This window comes from Alnus glutinosa, chromosome 3 (genome assembly GCF_958979055.1).
Source record: "Alnus glutinosa chromosome 3, dhAlnGlut1.1, whole genome shotgun sequence".
Classification (NCBI taxonomy): Eukaryota; Viridiplantae; Streptophyta; class Magnoliopsida; order Fagales; family Betulaceae; genus Alnus; species Alnus glutinosa.
In genome coordinates, this window is record NC_084888.1 from 33,906,575 (window position 1) to 33,925,415 (window position 18,841).

Here is an 18,841-nt window from a genome sequence, read left to right on the forward strand (position 1 = left end):
AAGCCACACCATGTTAGATTGCCATGCTATTACATATTTCAAGAATGAGACTTGCTACTTTTTTAACTTTGTCTAACACTCATCCAACCTGTTTTCAAACCAATAATTGGATATATATATATATTTTTTTTTTATGTAGGTCTTGTATATTAAATGGTTGTTTTTTTTAAAAAAATTATTGGAGTTGTGATGCCGGGCAAAACTAAGATTGTTCTGACAATTTACGATAGTAGCAGAAACTAAGAATTGAAGATTGAAAAAGAAATTCAAGGACATAGAAAATAACAAATAGAAAAAAGAAAGACCTTAATTATCACCAATAAACAAACGGATAAATAATTCTGAAAAGAATATATAATCATAATGGAAAAGGAAAAAACTAAAACGCACATGCATAAATATATCTACCCTAAAGTCAATATTCTCATGCATCAAGTTGGATAAATCTGAGGTGTTAATCTGATGTGCGTTTAATGTAAAGTAATTAGATGATTCGAACACGTCTCTTCTTTTTATTAGATATGACATGACCTGACCTGACGGCCATGTACTACTTAATACCCTTAAAAAGTTTAGTGGTGTACTATTTAAGAAGTGATTTGATAATTTCCAAATTTTATGGAGTAATTTGATAAAAAAAAAAAAAGAAGGTAAAATTTCAAAGATAAAAGTAGCACATTTTTTTTTATTTTTTTATTTTTTATTTTTTATTTTATTTTCATTAGGTTAAAAAAAATAAAAAATTCCTGAGCTGTCACACACACACAATAAATACATTTGAATTGCACATTAATTAGTACCCTACGAGCCAAGTAAACAAAGAAAGAAAGAAAATGGCAACAATTAGAAAAGACTCTTGTTACTTGCTACTCACTTTCACCACTTTCGCAGCTTTGCTTCCTTTTCCCTCTCTCTGTCTTTCTGCTCTGGCCTCTTTCTCACATACCCACATCCCTCTCTCGCTCAAAACTACGTCTCCTTCATGGATTTCTTTACGTATCTTTCACTTTGTAAGTCACAAATCTAGCCCTCTCTTCCCCTTTCTCTCTCGGTATCGCATCACAGGAAGACGAAAAAAAAGAGGGAAAAAAACCCTAGAAATTTACAGTTATCGTTTCTTTCTTTTGTACGAGTTTATTTTATTTTATTTTTGTTTTATTTCCTGTAAGCATTTCACTTCGAGATTGAAACTAGGTTTTCCACTTCTTTTTTGTTGTTGCTAGTTTCGCCTTCTAGATTTGCCACTTTCCTCTGCATCCAAGTTTACAGTGCTTAATCCTTGATTTGCTGTTGATTTCCTTTTATTTTTTCCCCGTTGTGTTGTCTGCTTAATTATTATTAATTTTTTGCTTAAATGTTGGTTTCTTAACAATTTTTATCTGTCACAGTGTGCAGCTTGTGCTTGATCTGATATGGGTTTAATTCCTCGCATTTTGGTTAACACCACCACGACTTGCCGAGGATGAAATTCGAAGACTAGCGCTTCCCAGATTTCTGGGTTTGCTTCTATTTCTACACTAAGGAAGTTTTTGAATTGGGCATGGTGGGTAAAGAGGATGCCTCGAGTAGTACTCGGGCTCCCTGCCAGTTATCCGGCAACCGTAGAATGTTTTTGCGCTCGGCGTCGTGGTCCTCTTCCCGTGTTGCCTCTCAAAACCCGGATGCTGAAGAAAAGGAATGTGGGGATCCAAATGGTACTGGAGGAAAGAGTAACGGGCAGAGTCGGAGGTTCCCTCCGTTAACCCCGCGATCCCAGCAGAACTGCAAGGCTCGGTCGTGTTTACCACCGCTACAGCCACTGGCTATTGCTCGCCGGAGCTTGGATGAGTGGCCGAAGGCGGGGTCAGATGATATTGGTGAATGGCCGGGACCTCCTACCCCCAGTGGGAGAGGGAATGGGGAGAGGTTGAAGCTGGATTTGTCATCACTTCAGCGAAACCCGGATAAGAATGGTGGGCTTGTGAAGAGGGATAAGATTGCTTTCTTTGATAAGGAGTGTTCAAAAGTGGCCGAACATGTGTATCTTGGTGGGGATGCGGTTGCGAGAGATAGAGATATACTAAAACAGAATGGGATTACTCACATTCTAAATTGTGTAGGTTTTGTTTGTCCTGAGTATTTCAAAGCCGATTTTGTGTACAGAACTTTGTGGTTACAGGACAGTCCGTCCGAAGATATTACTAGTATTCTATATGATGTTTTTGACTACTTTGAAGATGTTAGAGAACAGAGTGGAAGGGTTTTTGTTCATTGTTGCCAAGGGGTGTCTAGGTCCACATCCTTGGTTATTGCGTATCTTATGTGGAGAGAAGGGCAGAGTTTTGATGATGCTTTTCAGTATGTCAAGGCGGCAAGGGGCATTGCTGATCCAAATATGGGTTTCGCTTGCCAGTTGTTACAGTGTCAAAAGAGGGTTCATGCATTCCCTCTTAGCCCGAGTTCTTTATTGAGGATGTATAGAATGGCTCCGCACTCACCGTATGATCCTCTGCATCTTGTCCCAAAAATATTGAATGATCCTTCTCCGTTTGCACTGGATTCTAGGGGCGCCTTTATTGTTCATATACCTTCTGCAATATACGTTTGGATTGGCAAGAAATGTGAAGCCATCATGGAAAAAGATGCAAGAGGCGCTGTTTGTCAGATTGTCCGGTATGAGAGAGTGCAAGGACCGGTAAGGATGATCAAGGAAGGGGAGGAACCGGCTCATTTTTGGGATGCTTTCTCGCACCCCTTACCTTTGATGGATAAACCTAGCAATGGTGTGGAGATTAGGGAATCAACAGTCAACATTTGCCCAGGTGAAAGGAAAGTGGACTCATATAATGTTGATTTTGAGATTTTCTACAAAGCTATTATGGGGGGCTTTGTGCCTCCATTTGCATCATCAGAGAATGAACATGAAACCCACCTTCCTTCTAGAGAAAACACTTGGAGTGAACTAAGGCGTAAGTTTGCATCTGGTTATATGAAGGAGTTTGTGGCGGCTCCTAAATTGTACCTCTCTAGGGTCTACTCAGATTCTAGGATGGTAGTGCGTTCATCTACAAATTTATCATCACCTTCATCATCATTTTCATCATCTGTGTCATCGTCATCTTCTACTTCTTCACCTCCTTATCTCTCTCCAAATTCTGTCTCTTCTGATTCAAGCACTAATTCGAAGTGTTCTTCAGAATCCTCTCTGGATTCCCCTTCTGCAGCTTCACGTTCTCTTCCAGTATCTTCAACTTTGTCTAGCCTTTCTAACTTGTCTCTCTTGTCATCCAAAACTTCTAATGGTCCACAAATTGCTGGTGTCAATGTTAATTCACAGCCATGTTCTAAATCAACTTCTGTTATGTCCAAAATATTTTCACCTTCCCTTGCAGAGCGTAGGGGTAGTTTATCCAAGTCTCTGAAGCTGCCGCTGTTGGCTGATAATATGAGGGCGACATATACTCCCTCAAGTTATCTTGCTGGTGAAGTAGATGGTGTTAGGATAAACGAGGGTACTTGTTCGCCATGTGAACTGGATAGGATAGAAGATATCTTAGAGTCCAAGGATGCAGTTAGAAGTGGAGAGGGAGATTTAACTCAAGTATGGAGAAAACATCCCTTGGGAAAAATTCAGGGCTCTGCTGCCTCAAATGGGATGGAGGAAAGTAGTTCAACAACTAGTAAAATTATGCAACCTTTAGTGTGTAGGTGGCCCAGTTTAGAGAAAATTGCTACATTTGGGGCGAGTGAAATGAACTCCAAAGATGCTTTCGCTGTTTTCTCTCCAGGTTTAGGCAAAAATGAGAATGGGATATTATATTTTTGGGTAGGAAGGTCTTTTGATCATGATGAAAATCAAATTCGATTGGATAGTAACAAAGAGTTAAATGATCTGAAAGAGCTTGATTGGAATCAAGTTGGTCGCGCTGCTCTTACCCAAATGGGTCTTCCGAAAGACACTACTGTCAAGGTATGTAATCTTCACATATTTTCTATATATATATATATATATACAATTTTCAAGGCTAGCTCTATGTCTTCTTGTATTATTTAGTCTGTTTACCGTTTAAAGTTTTGATGTTTCGGGGTAAGAAGCTGTCGAATTAGACATTAAAATAAGTTATATTTGACATTAAAGGAAATATTGGTTTGAAGTGTCCGGATGTTTTTTAAGTGACATGATTGACATCATAGATTCGATGCTTCAAAATGGCACTACATGAGTTGAATGAGATTTATTATTATGGGTAATAAATTTGTCACTAATAATCATCTTTTAACCTATGGACGGACACTTGCTTGCCTCCTAGTAAAAGTTTGCGGGGAAACATTTCAGGGTTAAGGCCCATTGTGTCTCAAACCTTTGGAAGCCTAGTGTTGGAGAAGAAATATCTGACTTACAGGATACTTCAGGCCCCAAGTCACTTTTTAAATGGGCTAGATAACGCATGCAGGAAGTGTAGTAAAGATTTCTAGAGGGTAGGGTTTTAGTTCTTCTCCAATATGATCTCTCTTGTCGCCTTCAGAAAAGGTGTGGACCATGTGATTGTAAATGTTCTAAAGGTAACTAAATGCCTGTATTTTGCTGTAATTTTAGAGCTTGGTACTTTCATGTCCAGTGTCAGCTTAAATATTGTTTGAGCAAATGATGCTTTAGTCCATGGTTGGGATTCTCATATCGTATCTTATTTTCATCATGGTATCAATGGCCTTGCCATCCCAATTTCTCTTTGTTCCATCTAAGGTTAGATGTTCTTGATGTCAATGCTGCAAGTTTTTTAACATTCGTTGAAAGGTCTTATCCTCTGAGCAGCGTTCTAGTATTTTGCTTGGCAGTGTGCCTTTGTCAGGAAAGTAAAAGGCAGAAATGAGAATGCTTCTTCATATTCAAGTACTCAACTTAGAGTCCGTTGGTGTTAGGGTTTAGGAGGATTGGTTATTAATTTTAGCATTGTTTTCAGTTTAGGTGGAACACGTGGTACTTATTAAGCTTTTGCTTTTTGAATAATTTCTTATATATTTTTTTGTGAATTATGTGTTAAAATTATCTACTTTTTTGGTTCATATCTATATTATAAAAAAGGGGAAAAATATACATATCTCCCTCATTCTACCACTCAATTGTCAATGTTCCTCCCCAAACTACCAGTTGTGTCAATGTCCTCTCTCAAACTATCAAAACATGTCAATGTCCTCCATAAGACCAATAAAAAGACAAAAATGACTATACATTTTTTTTCATAAGACAAAAATGTCCTTATGAATTTTTTATATTTTTTTGATAGGTAAGAAAAATGTCCTTATAAATTCAAAAAAAAAAAAATAAAAAAAAAAATTAAAGAAAAAACGAAAAAAAATTTAAAAAAAAAAACGAAAAAAAAACTGAAAATTATAAAAAAATAAAATAAAAATTTAAATAACAAACGAAAAAAAGAAAAGAAAAACCCATATTTATTTATTTATTTAATTATTTTTTGTTTTTTTGTTTAACTTTTTGTTATTTTGGAATTTTTAAATAGTTTTTTTATTAAAAAAAATTAATAATTTTATGAAGGGTATTTTTGTCATTAGAGAGGACACTGATATTTTTCGGTAATTTAGGAGGGGGAGGGGGAGGGGGGGGGGGAGGAGGAACTGATACAATTGGTAGTTTGGGAGAGACATTGACAATGTGGTGGTAGTTTGAGGGGGTTATGTGTACTTTTCCCAATAAAAAATTAATTAGTTAAATGAAAGATGATTTTATGTTGCTCATGTCCAGAAGACACTATTCACTGAGACTGAAACCCAAGTACTCCAATAGTGGAGTGCACGACTCAGCCCATAGTTTCTTCATCTTTGTCTTCAACTTCTTCTAATTATTTTTCTTCTTCCTCTCTGTCTATGGCCCTCTTTCCTTCTCTCTTCCTCTCATTTTCACGCAGTTCATAGTTCCTTGCATTTTATTGTCCATAAGTTGGTTGAACTATGGCAATAAGAGTGAAAATTTTGTTAAATTTGTAATTGAAGAAATTTACTCTTTGTTGGTCATTGAAATGGGATTGCAAATGGAAATGTGAACGGAAAAGCTTTTGCAACTCTTGGGAGCATCCTGAAATGCACAAGAAAATCTTGTTGTCTTGTGAAATTTGATTCTGCCGCATTGTTCACTTACAGTTTCTTTTCTGTTTCTTTTTATTTCATCCATTTATATGTTTTATATTAATTTCCTGCCATTTGCAAAAATCTTGGGGCTGTTTGCTTCATCTCCTTTGTTTTCAGAGACAGCTTAGCAACTATGGTTACGTAGCAGTAGCATGCTACTTTTTGATTACAATAACATTTTCACCTACAGCACATTTTTAGTCCAACTTTCCAAAAAGAGAAGTCCTTTTTTTTTTGATAAGTAATTTAAAATTCAATAAAAAGCGCAGAGGGGCGCAACCCTAATACACGGGAAGTATACAAGAGAGCCCCTAAACGGGAGGAACAACTAATAAATTAAGAAAGTCTACAAAAGTAGAAACACCTAGGTGGCAAAGATGGGGTGCCAACTTTCCAAAAAGAGAAATCCTTTGTTCTTATTGTTTCCATTTGCATTCTATATGGTAACCTTTTTTAGCCATTTTGTTTTCTTTATTTCTCTATATTGTGCTGAAGCATTCCTGCAGTGTATAATAGATCTTCTAATTTGAATGTTGGTGTTGGAACAGATTGTTAAAGAAGATGAAGAGCCCGTAGAGCTTCTTGCATTGTTGAGTTCGTTGTAGTGGCAATGCAAAGAGATTCTGCAATCCAGTGCCTTAAATCTTTCTCTGTTTCTTTGGTTGGCTTAATTGCACTGCAACTTTCTCAGGCATCATATTGAACTTTCCCTTGCAAAAACCGGTGAGGTAATATACTATTTGTTTAAGTATCATTCACCTAAATACATTTCTTCTCGTTACCAGAACATACTATGGGGTATTCTTTTTGTTGTAGTAGGGAAAAAAAATAGGGAAAGTAGGTTTTCTTGGAGATTATTCTACTTAGACCACGCATTCCTAACAACCTGCAAAATTCAAGGAAGCAAGATGCTTCTTAATCTGCCAGGAACAACTAATCATATATAACTAATTAAGGAAGATACCGTAGTTTTTGGATCGTAGGTGGGAAAGCTATTCTGAAATACTTTTGTAATTCCCAAAGGAACCCCAATTTTTATTTTCATTCATTTTCTGCTAGGATATATATATATTAGGGGTATCACATAGTAATCATGTTCCATCACATCCATGAAACAGTCGTGTTGAACAGCTCATTTTTCTTGAGGTTGAAATTTGAACTTTTGCTGCTACTTGGCCTACTGCAACATGCATTTGTTTTTTCAACTATTTCACATCTGCATCATCAATCTTGTGCTGGCATATTGGTCTTTCTCTGGTGCTCATCAAATGGCCTTTTGAAAGGCCATCATTAATGTCTTGGCTAGTGCTGTTGAAAGATCATACTCGCAAAGATAATAGCCAGAGAACCGGCAGAAAGCTTGGTGTACGATCATGGCTTTTGAGGTCTCCTTTTGGATCCTTGGGTAAGGCAAAAGGAAAGTACAGAAGTTAAACATTACTTGATGACCCTGATTGAAACAGTACTTGGGTGCGCCCTGTGTTTTTAATGAAGTTCATATACTTTACTTGGTGAAGGTTATCCAATCTTTATTCGCTTTTAGGCACACGTCTTCCTTCCATGGATCTGAATGGAGCCCAATATTCCAGGAAAAAAGTGGCTGTTAATAGAAAAGCAAGGATTAGAGCTTGTATAGCTGACCTGAAATTATCAATATGGATTAGTTATGTTTAACTGTTCTTTACTGATTGGAACAGTAGAATTTAAAATTTCTAATCCTAGTTGTCTATTTGTCAAAAAAAAAAAAAAAACACCTATTGGAAGTTAAGCGCACAGGTGAGTGAGCATGCTTTTTTCTGTCTCCTATTGTTTCTTTTTTGCATGGGCAGTGTCAAGAGCACCTTTTTATTTTTATTTATTTTTTTAAAAGGAGATTTTCATTTATCCTGTCTTTCTCATTTGTGTATTTGCCACGTGCTATTTGCAGGAGGCTGATTTTAAAGTTCTTTGTGGCTCTTCACCTGGTTGTACAGTTCTGTAACACCTTCATTCTCTAATCTCTAGGACCAGTGAACACTCATTTTCTTGCATAATGAATCAAGTCTGACAAACTGAATTTTCTTGTATATTAGCAAATTAGAAACAATCTGAGGGCCTTAGTGGAATAATAGATTCGTTGATAATTTCTTTTGCTGGTTAATCTTATTCTTTCTTTATATTTTCATTATTCTTTTTTTCTTTCTTTCTTTTAAATTCCTCCTGCAATGCTCTAAATGTTTAAGGCATCAAAGTTAATATTATGCCTCGTAAGGAGTGAAGAAACGTCGTTTGATATAGAATTTCTTGTCGTAAAGATCCATATTTTTCCCATGTCAACTACAGGGACTTTGCTGAAATTTGTTACTGTACTTTTAGTTTTCCTTACCTTTCTGTTTTTCTTAAAAAAAAAATTTAAAGTGAGACTTCAATTAACTCCTCTAAACTTTTATTGTTTTTGCAATGTTCTTTCTAAAATTTGGTGTATCAAATTTTTGATTTTTTTGCAATCTCAACATCTCATTAGGATTTGGGGTTAAATTAGACAGTCAAATGGTGCAATGATCGTTTTACTTATATAAACTTTATGAAATTTCAAAATTACCTTTAAATTGTAAATAATTTTTTTTTTAAGAAGAAAAAAACACAGGCGGATTTTGATTATTTTTGTGTTTTTTCGTGAGGATTTAATAGAAAATCTTAACCGAGGAGATTGCAAAAATTTAAAAATTATATATATTAAATTAAGAGTTTTTGAATTTTAAGAAAAATATTACTAAAGTGGAGAATTTTTGGAATTAATTAAGAAGAAAAAAGCATAAAAATGATTTCTTTCGCTATCACTTCAAATGGCTGGAGAGGTCTATCTTTGCCTTCATTCATCCGGCCGGTTCTTGACACCTCCAAAGGCGTGGAATATTCAATACATTAATTTGGAAACAATTGCATGCGCAGAAACTCCAATTGGCTTTTAAATTGGTTCAAGTAGTTGTTATTACTAATCATAAATCTCTCATTAATTTGTGGCCAAAACTGAAAGGATTTTCCATGGAGAAAATCAACAGTCCCATTGCATCAGCAAATGGTTTTTTTGACTGTTCCAACTCCCCAAGGTAGCCTAATTAAATAGGAAATCAACAAACTCCAATTGGCTTTTCAATTGCTTCATGTACTTACTATTACTACTACTCATGTATCTCTCATTAATTTGTGCTCAAAATTGAAAGGATTTTCCATCGAGGAAACCAACAGTCCCTTGCAGCAAATGTGTATATATTTGACTTTTCCAATTTCCGATGGTTCATGAATATTCGGTCGTGACTGCAAATGCAAAAGAAATTAAAGGGTAGCAATTAAAAGTAGTCCTTTCCAAGAGTAAACACTATATATAAAAAGCGTCACAGCCAAGGCAATACAAGTTAATTAACTGGGTACTGTGACATACCTAACATGGCAACAACCAAAGTAAGCCTGAAGCTTTTCATAGACAAGAAGAACCGACGGGTGCTCTTTGCTCAATCAGACAAGGAATTCGTTGATTTCCTATTTAGCATTTTCACTCTGCCGGTCGGAACTGTCACGAGGCTTCTCAAAGAAGGAGGCGGCATGGTAGGCTGCTTGCCAAGCCTCTATCAGAGCATCGAAAATATGAGTGTTACTCACATCCAGCCAGACAAAAACAAACGCTTCCTGTTAGAACCCAGAGTATTCATGCCTGGTGCTAAAGTCCCTCTCCTATTGCCCAACGTTGGCTCAACATTCCGTCAATTGTATAGGTGTTATACTTCGACCGCATACTGTAGTAATTATGTGGCTGATGATGATAGCACAATTTGTGCTTCGTGCAAAAATAAAAAGGACCGGATCGCAACATTCACAGACCCCCAAGGCCAAGGCGCAACAATGGCATTCTCAACTAGTGAGGAAGGTTACGTGAAAGGGACGGCTATATACATGGTGATGGATGATTTGGAGGTGAAGGCCTTGTGTACCAGCTCTCTTGTCACTCTGCTTACACAGTTTAATATTAAGGATATAGGTGATATTGAGGAGAAAGTTGTCGATCTGGGCATGGATGAGGTATGGAACTCATTCCTTGCTTTCTGTGTATTTCAGCTACCAAATGCTTCTTTTCTGTCGTTTTTTTGTGTATTATTTTTTTTGTAAACATTGGACAACAAAGTCATTAATGTAAGTGTACGTATTTGATAATGGCATCGCCACTATTTGATTACATATTGTAACTATTTTTCTTCTTAATTTATCTTGTTTGATGGCTATATATATAGGGTGTGAAATTGCTCCAGGCTTCTTTGCAATCAAAGACTGTTATGACTGACGTCTTCCTTCCAGTTCCGGCGGTGAGCGTTATGGAGAAAGTTAATATGTAGATCAGTTTTTGACATGTGATAATTCAGTTTCCATATCAGAATGAATAAATCAAGGGATTGGTCGTATGTGCGTTGCATGTGAAGTAACCGAAGGTTATAGCAATTAATGTTGACAATCAGTGCTTTATTTTTAGTTTTCATACAGGAGAAATAGTAATCATGTGATTGCTAATTTGTTGTTCTTTTTAGTTGCAATTAATCATGTTTCCCATTTCCGGTTCCATGTTAGTCAAATTTGGTACGTGGCAATATCCCTTTTATTTTGTTTATGATGAAACAGCATTATGATTTATCGAATTAGTATGTGAATTAAACTTCGGTTATTCATCCAAAAAAAAAAAAAAAAAAAAAAAAAAATGAAACTAGGGTCTGTTAGTGTATAAACTGATATTGCTGAAGATATTTTGTGGTGTGAATGATCTCTCGAGTTATTTGTTGAGGTTTGATTGGGCTGAGACATATATTGACTTGACCCTATTTTTGCATGCCAAAATGACAATTTTCTCAGCTATCAATTTGTATTACATTATTAATATACGTTTTCTTAAGTGCCAACGGAACGGAAATTACCTTTCTTGAATTTTTTTAATTTCTATTATTCGTTTTTTTTTTGGCCAATGGTGTGATGTTGAGAGAGAGAGAGAGAGAGAGAGAGAGAGAGAGAGTTGTTCATCCAAAAAACAAAATCCACATTAGAGGTATTTATTTTATAAATAGAAACAAGTGTATATTTGACAACATAAAAGCGGAACATGTAAATAACAGCTGTAACCAAAATTAAATTAGAAAATAAATTAAAATGTAATCAAGAAATAAACCCTATGTTTATTCATTACATGCATTGGTAATTTGAATGAAAGCCTGAAATTTCACCTTAAAAAAGAAAAAAGAAAAAAGAAAAAAAACGTCTCCCAATCCTTCGTACCTTCACTATTAAGAAGATCAAGATTCCTTACAATTTCTGATGCATATTAAAAATGTGACATTTGAACAATAAAAATTAAATATATTTTTATTAGGTTCTTACACTTTATGTCATGTATCCTATAGAAGCTTTGAGCAAAATGATCCTAATCCATTAAAGAAACCTATCTCCAATCATTTACAATTATTTGACCGAATTTCAGAAAATTTGGGCAGGTGATTGTGAGAGACCACTTATGAGATTCAACTGACCAGATAAGTGATTGAGCAGCTCAATTTTTATTTGGTCAGGTGGGTCATATAAGTGCTCTCTCACAATCACCTGCTCAAATTCCCTCAAATTCGATCAAATAATTGTAGAGAATCCTAATCCTTCTCGGTGTCATTTTTACGTCCATTTTTATGGGTAAGTGAAATCCTTAGGCTTTGATTTCTTTCAGTTTAATTTGGGTTTGGTTTGAAATGGTTTCCGGTGGTTGGAGGGATTCATGGAGTTGTGAAAACTTGGGTATGTTTTTGGAGGATTTTTTTTTGAAAAACCGATTGGGTATCAAAAAGAAAAAAATTTCTAGGTTGTTTTATGAAGTAGTTTTCGGTATGACAAATTGGGTATTGTTTTTTGGGAAGGATTTTTCTTGGCATACCGAATGAGCATTGTAAAATATTGAGGTTTGTTTTGGGTAAACCGAATGGGTGTGAAATCCGTTGAGATTCGGGATTGTTTTTGGGTGAAGGTTTTGATGAATTTCTATTTGAAAATTTTGAGGTTGATTTCCTAGCTTGGTTTGGATTTTTAATTCTGGAAGATGAGATTAGTAGATGATTTTGCTTTGGGTTATGGATTGGGTGATTTTGAAAATTGTTGTGGTTGAAATTTTATGAATGTCTTGTTAAGGAAATTTTGTAGAAACTTTGAGAAGCCGGATCCGTATTTTGTCAGTTGTTTGGGAAACGACAACGAAGCGGCAAGGAAATAGTGCGAAATGCCAAAAAAAAAAAAAATAATAATAAAAAAAAAATCTTGTTTATTTATCTTGTTTATTTATCTTGTTTGATGGCTATACAAGGTGTGAAATTGCTCTAAGGCTTCTTTGCAATCAAAGACTTCTTTGCAATCAAAGACTGTTTTGACTGACCTCTTCCTTCCGGTTCCCGCGGTGATCATTAAAACTGAGGATTCCAATTAGCAATCAGATCAGATATAGACAGGTTTTTGACATGTGATTCACTTTCCATATCATAATGAGTAAATCAAGGGATTGGTTGTTGTGAAGGAAAGCAATTAATTTTGACAATCAGTGTGCTTTAATTTATTTCTAGTTTTCATACAAAAGATATTGTAATCATGTGATTGCTAATTAATTTGCTGTTCTTTTTAGTTACAATTAATTTGTTTCTCATTTCCGGTTCCATGTTAGTCAAATTTGGTATGTGGCAATATGCCTTTTATTGGGTTTAATATGATTTATCGAATTAGTAAGTAAACTTCGAGCTGTTAGTTAGCTGAAGAGATATTTTGTAGTATGAAATATGAATGATATCTCAAGTTATTTAATTGTTGAGGTATAATTAACTGGTAAAATTTGATTGGGCTGTGACAAATTTACTTGGCCCTTTTTTTGCATGCCAACATGATAATTTTCTCAGCAATCAATTTGTATTACAAAAAAATAAATAAATAAATCCACATTAGAAGTAATTATTTTATAAATAGAGATAATGTATATTAATTTGACAACATAAAATCGGAACAAGTAAATTACGACTGTTTCACAAAAAAAAAAAAAAAAAAAAGTAATTAACGACTGTAACAAAAATAAAATTAAAAAATAAATTAAAATGTAATCAAGAAAAATTGGGAAACGTTAGGTTTCCTAACATTCCATAATCCTCTCTACGATTATTCTGTACTGTCTTTAGTCATGGAGGTGATGCATATTAGAAGAGAAGCAAATATGGTGGCCCATCACTTGGCGAAACAGCACTCCGCATGCCATGCAGGCATTGAAAATGCAGACGAGTGACGAGTGTATGATTAGTTATTTGAATGGAAGCCTCCAATTTCACCTTTTTTTTTTTTTTTTTTTTTTTTTTTTTTAAAAAAAAAAAAAGAAAAAAGAAAAAAAAAAAAGAAGCATCTCACAATCCTTCGTTATAACTTTCATTATTAAAGAAAGATTAGGATTTCCTACAATTTCTTTAAAATTGTAAATTTTCAAATTATGTGAATTTAGGTCATTTTATGCATTGAACAACATGAAAAATGTTATATCTTAAAAATGTGACATTTTAATAATGAGAATTGAGTATATTTTTATCTGGTTCTTACACTTTACGTCGTATAAAAGCTTTGAGTAAAAAACTGTTTTTTTTTTTTTTTGTTTGTTTAGATTCTCAAATTATGTAAATTCATGACGTTTTTTACATTGACTGAAATGGTCTCTCATAATCTCCTGCCTTAGTTATCTCAAATTCGAAAAAATAATTGTAGAGGATCCTAATCCATTTGGGTGTCCTATTTGAGGATAATGTCTCATAAATGGTGCACGGATGAAGTGGTAAAAAAACTAATTGCAACTCCTTTTACAATTTTGGCGTTTTCGAAGTTGCTTAGCCCACAATGTTATTTTTAACAAAATAACTGGGAACACTAATTGCAACTCATAGGTGGAAATTGTAGAAGAAGATAATATGAAGAAATATTTCTTACAACATGAATCAGTGGAAATCTATAGCTATGTGATAGGATATTGTAACATCCCGCATAATTAAATGCTAAAAGAAAAGAGAAATTTGGAAATAAATAAAATAAGCATGCTTTCTTTTTATGGTTGGTATTCAGAAATGTTCTTATAACCAAAGAAAGAATGTGCTATTGGGGTTATTCGGGTTCCACATTGTGCATGTCCTGCTTTGCCATGGCCATAATATGGTTATTGTCTTTTTAAATTTGTTTGGGTTAATTAATTAATTAATTTTTTTTTTTTTTTTTTAAAAAAAATTTCTTATTTCTGACCACAAATAACACTATTTATTTTACCAAAAAATATCACAAAATCAAATTACACAAATCAATAATTAATAACGTATTTGTTAACTATGCAAATCTTTACAAACAAAAAATAATTACACAAAATATCTACAAATCCGAAGGGCGTCCCTGTGAAGCACGAGGTACCGTCTCAGGCGTGTTATCGCCAACCGGCGATTGCTGCGCAAGGGATGGTGTAGCGGGCGAAGGTGTAGCGACAGGGGAGTGCTGGCTCAGCCGTCGTCCAACAGGCGACAACGTACCAACCGTTGTCGCATTACCTGCAAATAATATAGACAATTAAAGTATATAATATTACTTGCAAAATTAAAGGGGTAATGAAAACAAATTGAAATTAATTTTGTCCTATACACAATATAAATCATACCTACAGATGCACTACTAACAGACAACGTACTACCTACGTGTGCAGGTGAAGACTGAGCACCAAGACATGGTTGTGATACTTCCATGGAGGACATGAAGACCTCGAACTGTCGCATGCGCTGCTCCATGGCGTCGAATTGTTGCATGCGCTGCTCCAACGCGTCATTCCTCTCTCGCTCAGCCCGTAACTCCGCTTGGATTTCTTCCATCTTCAGGGCGTGTTCGGCCCAATCCCGAGACGTGCCCTCAGATGGTCTCCCCTGTGAGCGAGGCCTGTATGAGAAACATGTCCCCCGAACAGGTGTAACGTTCGGCCCAACCTGCCGAACCCTCCCTGCGTACTCAGGCCTCCTAACCGCCTGTTCGTACGCGTCGTTCGGTGCCCAACGCACCGTGTCTGCTGAGACGCTCTGCGTGGCGGCTGGATCACTGGATAAACTTTGCGTCATCCTCTCCTGTACGTCGTCAACATGAAAAACTCATATACTGAATAATGACATATCACACATAATTTAGAAATATTAGTAAATTATATCAGTAGCATACGCATAGGACCCGTGTACGTTCATTCAAGTAAGTGCCGTCATTCCTTGTGTGGGTCTTCACGAACGACGCGGCGCGAGTGGGGGGCGTGCCAGATGTACATGTTTGTGAAATATATAACAAACAGAGAGCGAGAAAATAGTGTAAAGAAAAAGAAAAACAATTAGCAACAAATATTAAAAACATAAACATATATTTTTTCATACCTCCTCGTGATTAAATCTGGCATAACTTTTGGATCCCGTACAATGGGGAAGGTCATTCGGCTCCCGCAGCCTCTTCATCCGTTCAGAGGTCGCCTACGCATTGAACATGAAAGTAAAAATTTAAGCATTGACACACTTAAAGTAGTAATAAAATTAAATGAACTGTTATTAAAAAACCACAACATTTTTTTGTCATACAATTAAAGACCTACATACCCTTTTATGCTCAATGCACCAATCGCTCAGCAGGAACTCTACATCTGCTGCGTAATACTTCGCAAAAAAATTGTCCGGCACTCTCGCACGGATAATCTCGGGCGTGTCACCGTCTCGAATATCTAGCTTGGTTTTGAACCTCGACTTCCACGAGCGGTGCTTACGGCCAATATCATTCCACGCTTCCTGTTGTGCCCTACGCTTGTCTATTGATACAGGTAGATAGAACTCCTCCTACACATTCAATTTAAGCATTATAGGTTTAAAAATTTCAAGAAAAACTTAATCTTAAGTTTAATTCAAATAAATAAATAAATTAGATTCATAAACATACCATCAGCGTGTCCCATATAGCCTGTTTAATCTGTTTATCTACCTTCGTCCATTCGTCCCGCATATGAATGTAGGACCCACTCCTGATAAGCATGCCCTCAGCCCGCTTAAAACGATTGTAGGCTCGTCCTACAGGTTGTAGAGCAGCATTGTACTGCAACACAACCTTCTTCCCCCTCGGGAGCACCCAGTTTCTCTCTGGGTCCCTAATCACCTCATAATATACGGTTCCATCTGGGTTGTACCCTAATGAAAAAAATATACAACATTTAATTGGTTAACACTAAAAAACATAATTATATCAACAAATTGTAAATTCAATTTATTTTTCTTTCAAACTTAATATTTATTTTTGGTAACATAATATGAGTTTTAAGGATGTCTAAATATGTATTTACCCATCAACCGAATCTAGTCAATCTGTATGTGCTGGGTCGCTGGGTTGCCTGCGACCTCCTCGCCAACCCCTCCCGCTGGTGAAGGCTGCTGATCATCATCTGAAAGCATATCCTGGGGGCTATCAGGGGTCAACTGATCGGTACCCAACATCGCAACGTCCCCCTCATGGAGAATCTAGCTCCCTCCCAGATCTGACATCTGACTCTCACCGGAAAGTGGTACCTGGCTCTCTCCAGATATCGGCCCCTGGCTCTCCCCAGATAAAGGCACCTGGCTCTCTCCAAGCCCCAGGCCCTGACTCGCTGCCGATGCCGGCCTCTGTCTCAACCCTATAATCTGGCCCTGCATCGCTGCCTGTGCTGGCATCTGTCCCAACCCCACAGCCGGCATCTGCATCTCCCCAGTCTGTGGCAGAGGAAACCTATCATCCTGTGTCTCACTATCAGATCCACATGGCATAGGTCCAGTATATGTATACGGAAAGTACGGCGCATAACCATGTGGCCCCATCCCCTCTCGCACCCACCATCGAGCCACGTTACCTGATGGGGTGAACCCTATCTGAGATAATGTCGGCATCTCCGAATATGGAGAACTGGAACATCCAGTTGTGCTGGTCTGCCCGTGATCTGACGTAGGCACGGCCACCGTACCCGGCAACAATGGTCTATAAGCGGCATCTGGGTGGTGTGGCCACGGTGCAGTATATAATGCGGTCGAATCTGTGGGCGTGGTCATGGGGGGCACGAGTGGGTGGGGTGCCCGATATGCATAAGGAGGGGGTCTCTAGTCCATCGATAGCTGCGAACAAATGTAGACAAATTAATTAAAATTTGTATTTTATATATTATTAATGAATATGCAAATTATACAATGAAATTTATGCAAATAAAAAAAAGTGTATTGAGTTCAAGTGAATTGTATCAACAATAAATATATCAATCATTGTATCACGAGAGCTTCAATCGGATCAATGCCGGGCCTATCGTACTCGAATTCATCATTCGTATCGGGTGGCTAGTACGAGCGCTACGCACTCATGATAGGTTGTACCTACCTCATTACTCCCTTCCCCCTGCCCAACGTCGTACACGTTGCGCGATTTGGTCCTAACCGCACAAACCCAATTTGGGTTCCTTCCATCTTCGACGTAGAATACTTGATCTACCTGAGATGTAAGCACTTACGGCTCGTCCTTCATCAGTTCTCCCCTGTGGACGAGGTGATTGAATTTGACAAACACTAGGCCATACTCGTCTATTCTGAATCCTCTGTCCATCGTGGGGTCTGCCCAATTGCACTTAAATAGGACGTACGTAGTCCTGTCATAGTACTCGATCTCAACTATATCGGTTAACTGCTCATAGTACGTTTCGCCTTCAACGGTTGGAACACATACGCCGCTGTTCTGAGTCCTCCTTCCCACATCATGGGCAAGCGTGCGGAACAATTTCCCATTTACCACGTACCTGTTGTACTTGATTGCTGTCTCCTTTAGCCCTCTACAACGCATAACCAATTTGTGGCCCAATTCCTCCCTACGTTGGTCGTCCAGGCCATCGACCTATGCTATAATTTAAATTATTAAAGATCACATTGGTTAATTACACTGAACACGCATAAATTTTGTCAATTTCAAAATTACCACTATTTCCTTACATATGCACGGTACCATTCGCAGAACTGCTCATGATGTTGTGCTTCAATAAGAGCCTCCGTAATGCGACCCCTAGTGCATGATCGCCTAAGCGCGTCTTTGTGTATCCTACATTCAGCGTATACAATTATGTAATAATTGTTATTAATAATTTTATTCGAATTCTGTTAAATATATAAACACTACTTACATCCGCAAATTGTGAAACTCTTCTGAGTTGAACACAATATAACGATGAATCTGGTGCATTGTCAACTGGTTCAGGGTAACTCGCGGGCCTGCCCCCTTGGATCCATCAGGATTTCTCTAAGGTCTGTTGTGGAATGTTGGTGCGTTATCCAGATACCTTGAACAGAACGATACCAGCTTGGTCGCTATGTACCCCTCTGCAATGCACCCCTCAGGAGCCGCTTTATTGCGCACAGTATACTTGAAACTCCCAAGACTCCTGGTGTACACACATACACGACATTTTCTTTGTCGTCAATTAGGGAACCAATTAAATCAAAATATATATGTATATATTACGCGAAATTTTACCTCTCTGCCGGGTACATCCACCTATACTGCACGGGTCCGCCGAGTCTACACTCGCGCACAAGATGCACGACCAAGTGGACCATGCTGGTAAAAAACCTTGGAGGAAATACCTGTT

At 37.0% G+C, this 18,841-nt stretch overlaps 2 protein-coding genes across 3 annotated transcripts; both read left to right on the forward strand.

Moving 5' to 3' along the window:
• The first annotated feature begins 825 nt into the window (after positions 1–825).
• LOC133862738 (protein-tyrosine-phosphatase MKP1) lies at positions 826–8,263 on the forward strand. 2 transcript variants are annotated; one of them, XM_062298586.1, is made up of 4 exons: positions 826–1,010; positions 1,389–3,949; positions 6,672–6,851; positions 8,051–8,263. In XM_062298586.1, the coding sequence occupies exons 2-3, from the start codon at positions 1,541–1,543 to the stop codon at positions 6,726–6,728; spliced, it is 2,466 nt and encodes an 821-aa protein (XP_062154570.1). In that variant the 5' UTR covers positions 826–1,010; positions 1,389–1,540; the 3' UTR covers positions 6,729–6,851; positions 8,051–8,263. The 2 variants fall into 2 exon arrangements, with proteins under 2 accessions (XP_062154570.1, XP_062154571.1); XM_062298587.1 differs by having other exon boundaries at positions 6,672–6,846.
• A 445-nt stretch (positions 8,264–8,708) lies between these two features.
• Positions 8,709–10,814, forward strand: LOC133864876 (uncharacterized). The gene is made up of 2 exons (XM_062301304.1): positions 8,709–10,179; positions 10,389–10,814. Exons 1-2 carry the CDS (start codon positions 9,550–9,552, stop codon positions 10,488–10,490), a joined length of 732 nt encoding a protein of 243 aa, XP_062157288.1. The 5' UTR covers positions 8,709–9,549; the 3' UTR covers positions 10,491–10,814.
• The last annotated feature ends 8,027 nt before the right edge of the window (positions 10,815–18,841 follow it).

What these genes read in the sequence shown, in the direction of transcription:
- LOC133862738 (XM_062298586.1), top strand. Translation starts at nt 1,541, where the DNA reads ATGGTGGGTAAAGAGGATGCCTCGAGTAGTACTCGGGCTCCCTGCCAG. An exon ending in CGAAAGACACTACTGTCAAG is followed by an intron (nt 3,950 to 6,671) that starts GTATGTAATCTT and finishes GTGTTGGAACAG; the next exon opens with ATTGTTAAAGAAGATGAAGA.
- LOC133864876 (XM_062301304.1), top strand. Translation starts at nt 9,550, where the DNA reads ATGGCAACAACCAAAGTAAGCCTGAAGCTTTTCATAGACAAGAAGAAC. An exon ending in TCGATCTGGGCATGGATGAG is followed by an intron (nt 10,180 to 10,388) that starts GTATGGAACTCA and finishes CTATATATATAG; the next exon opens with GGTGTGAAATTGCTCCAGGC.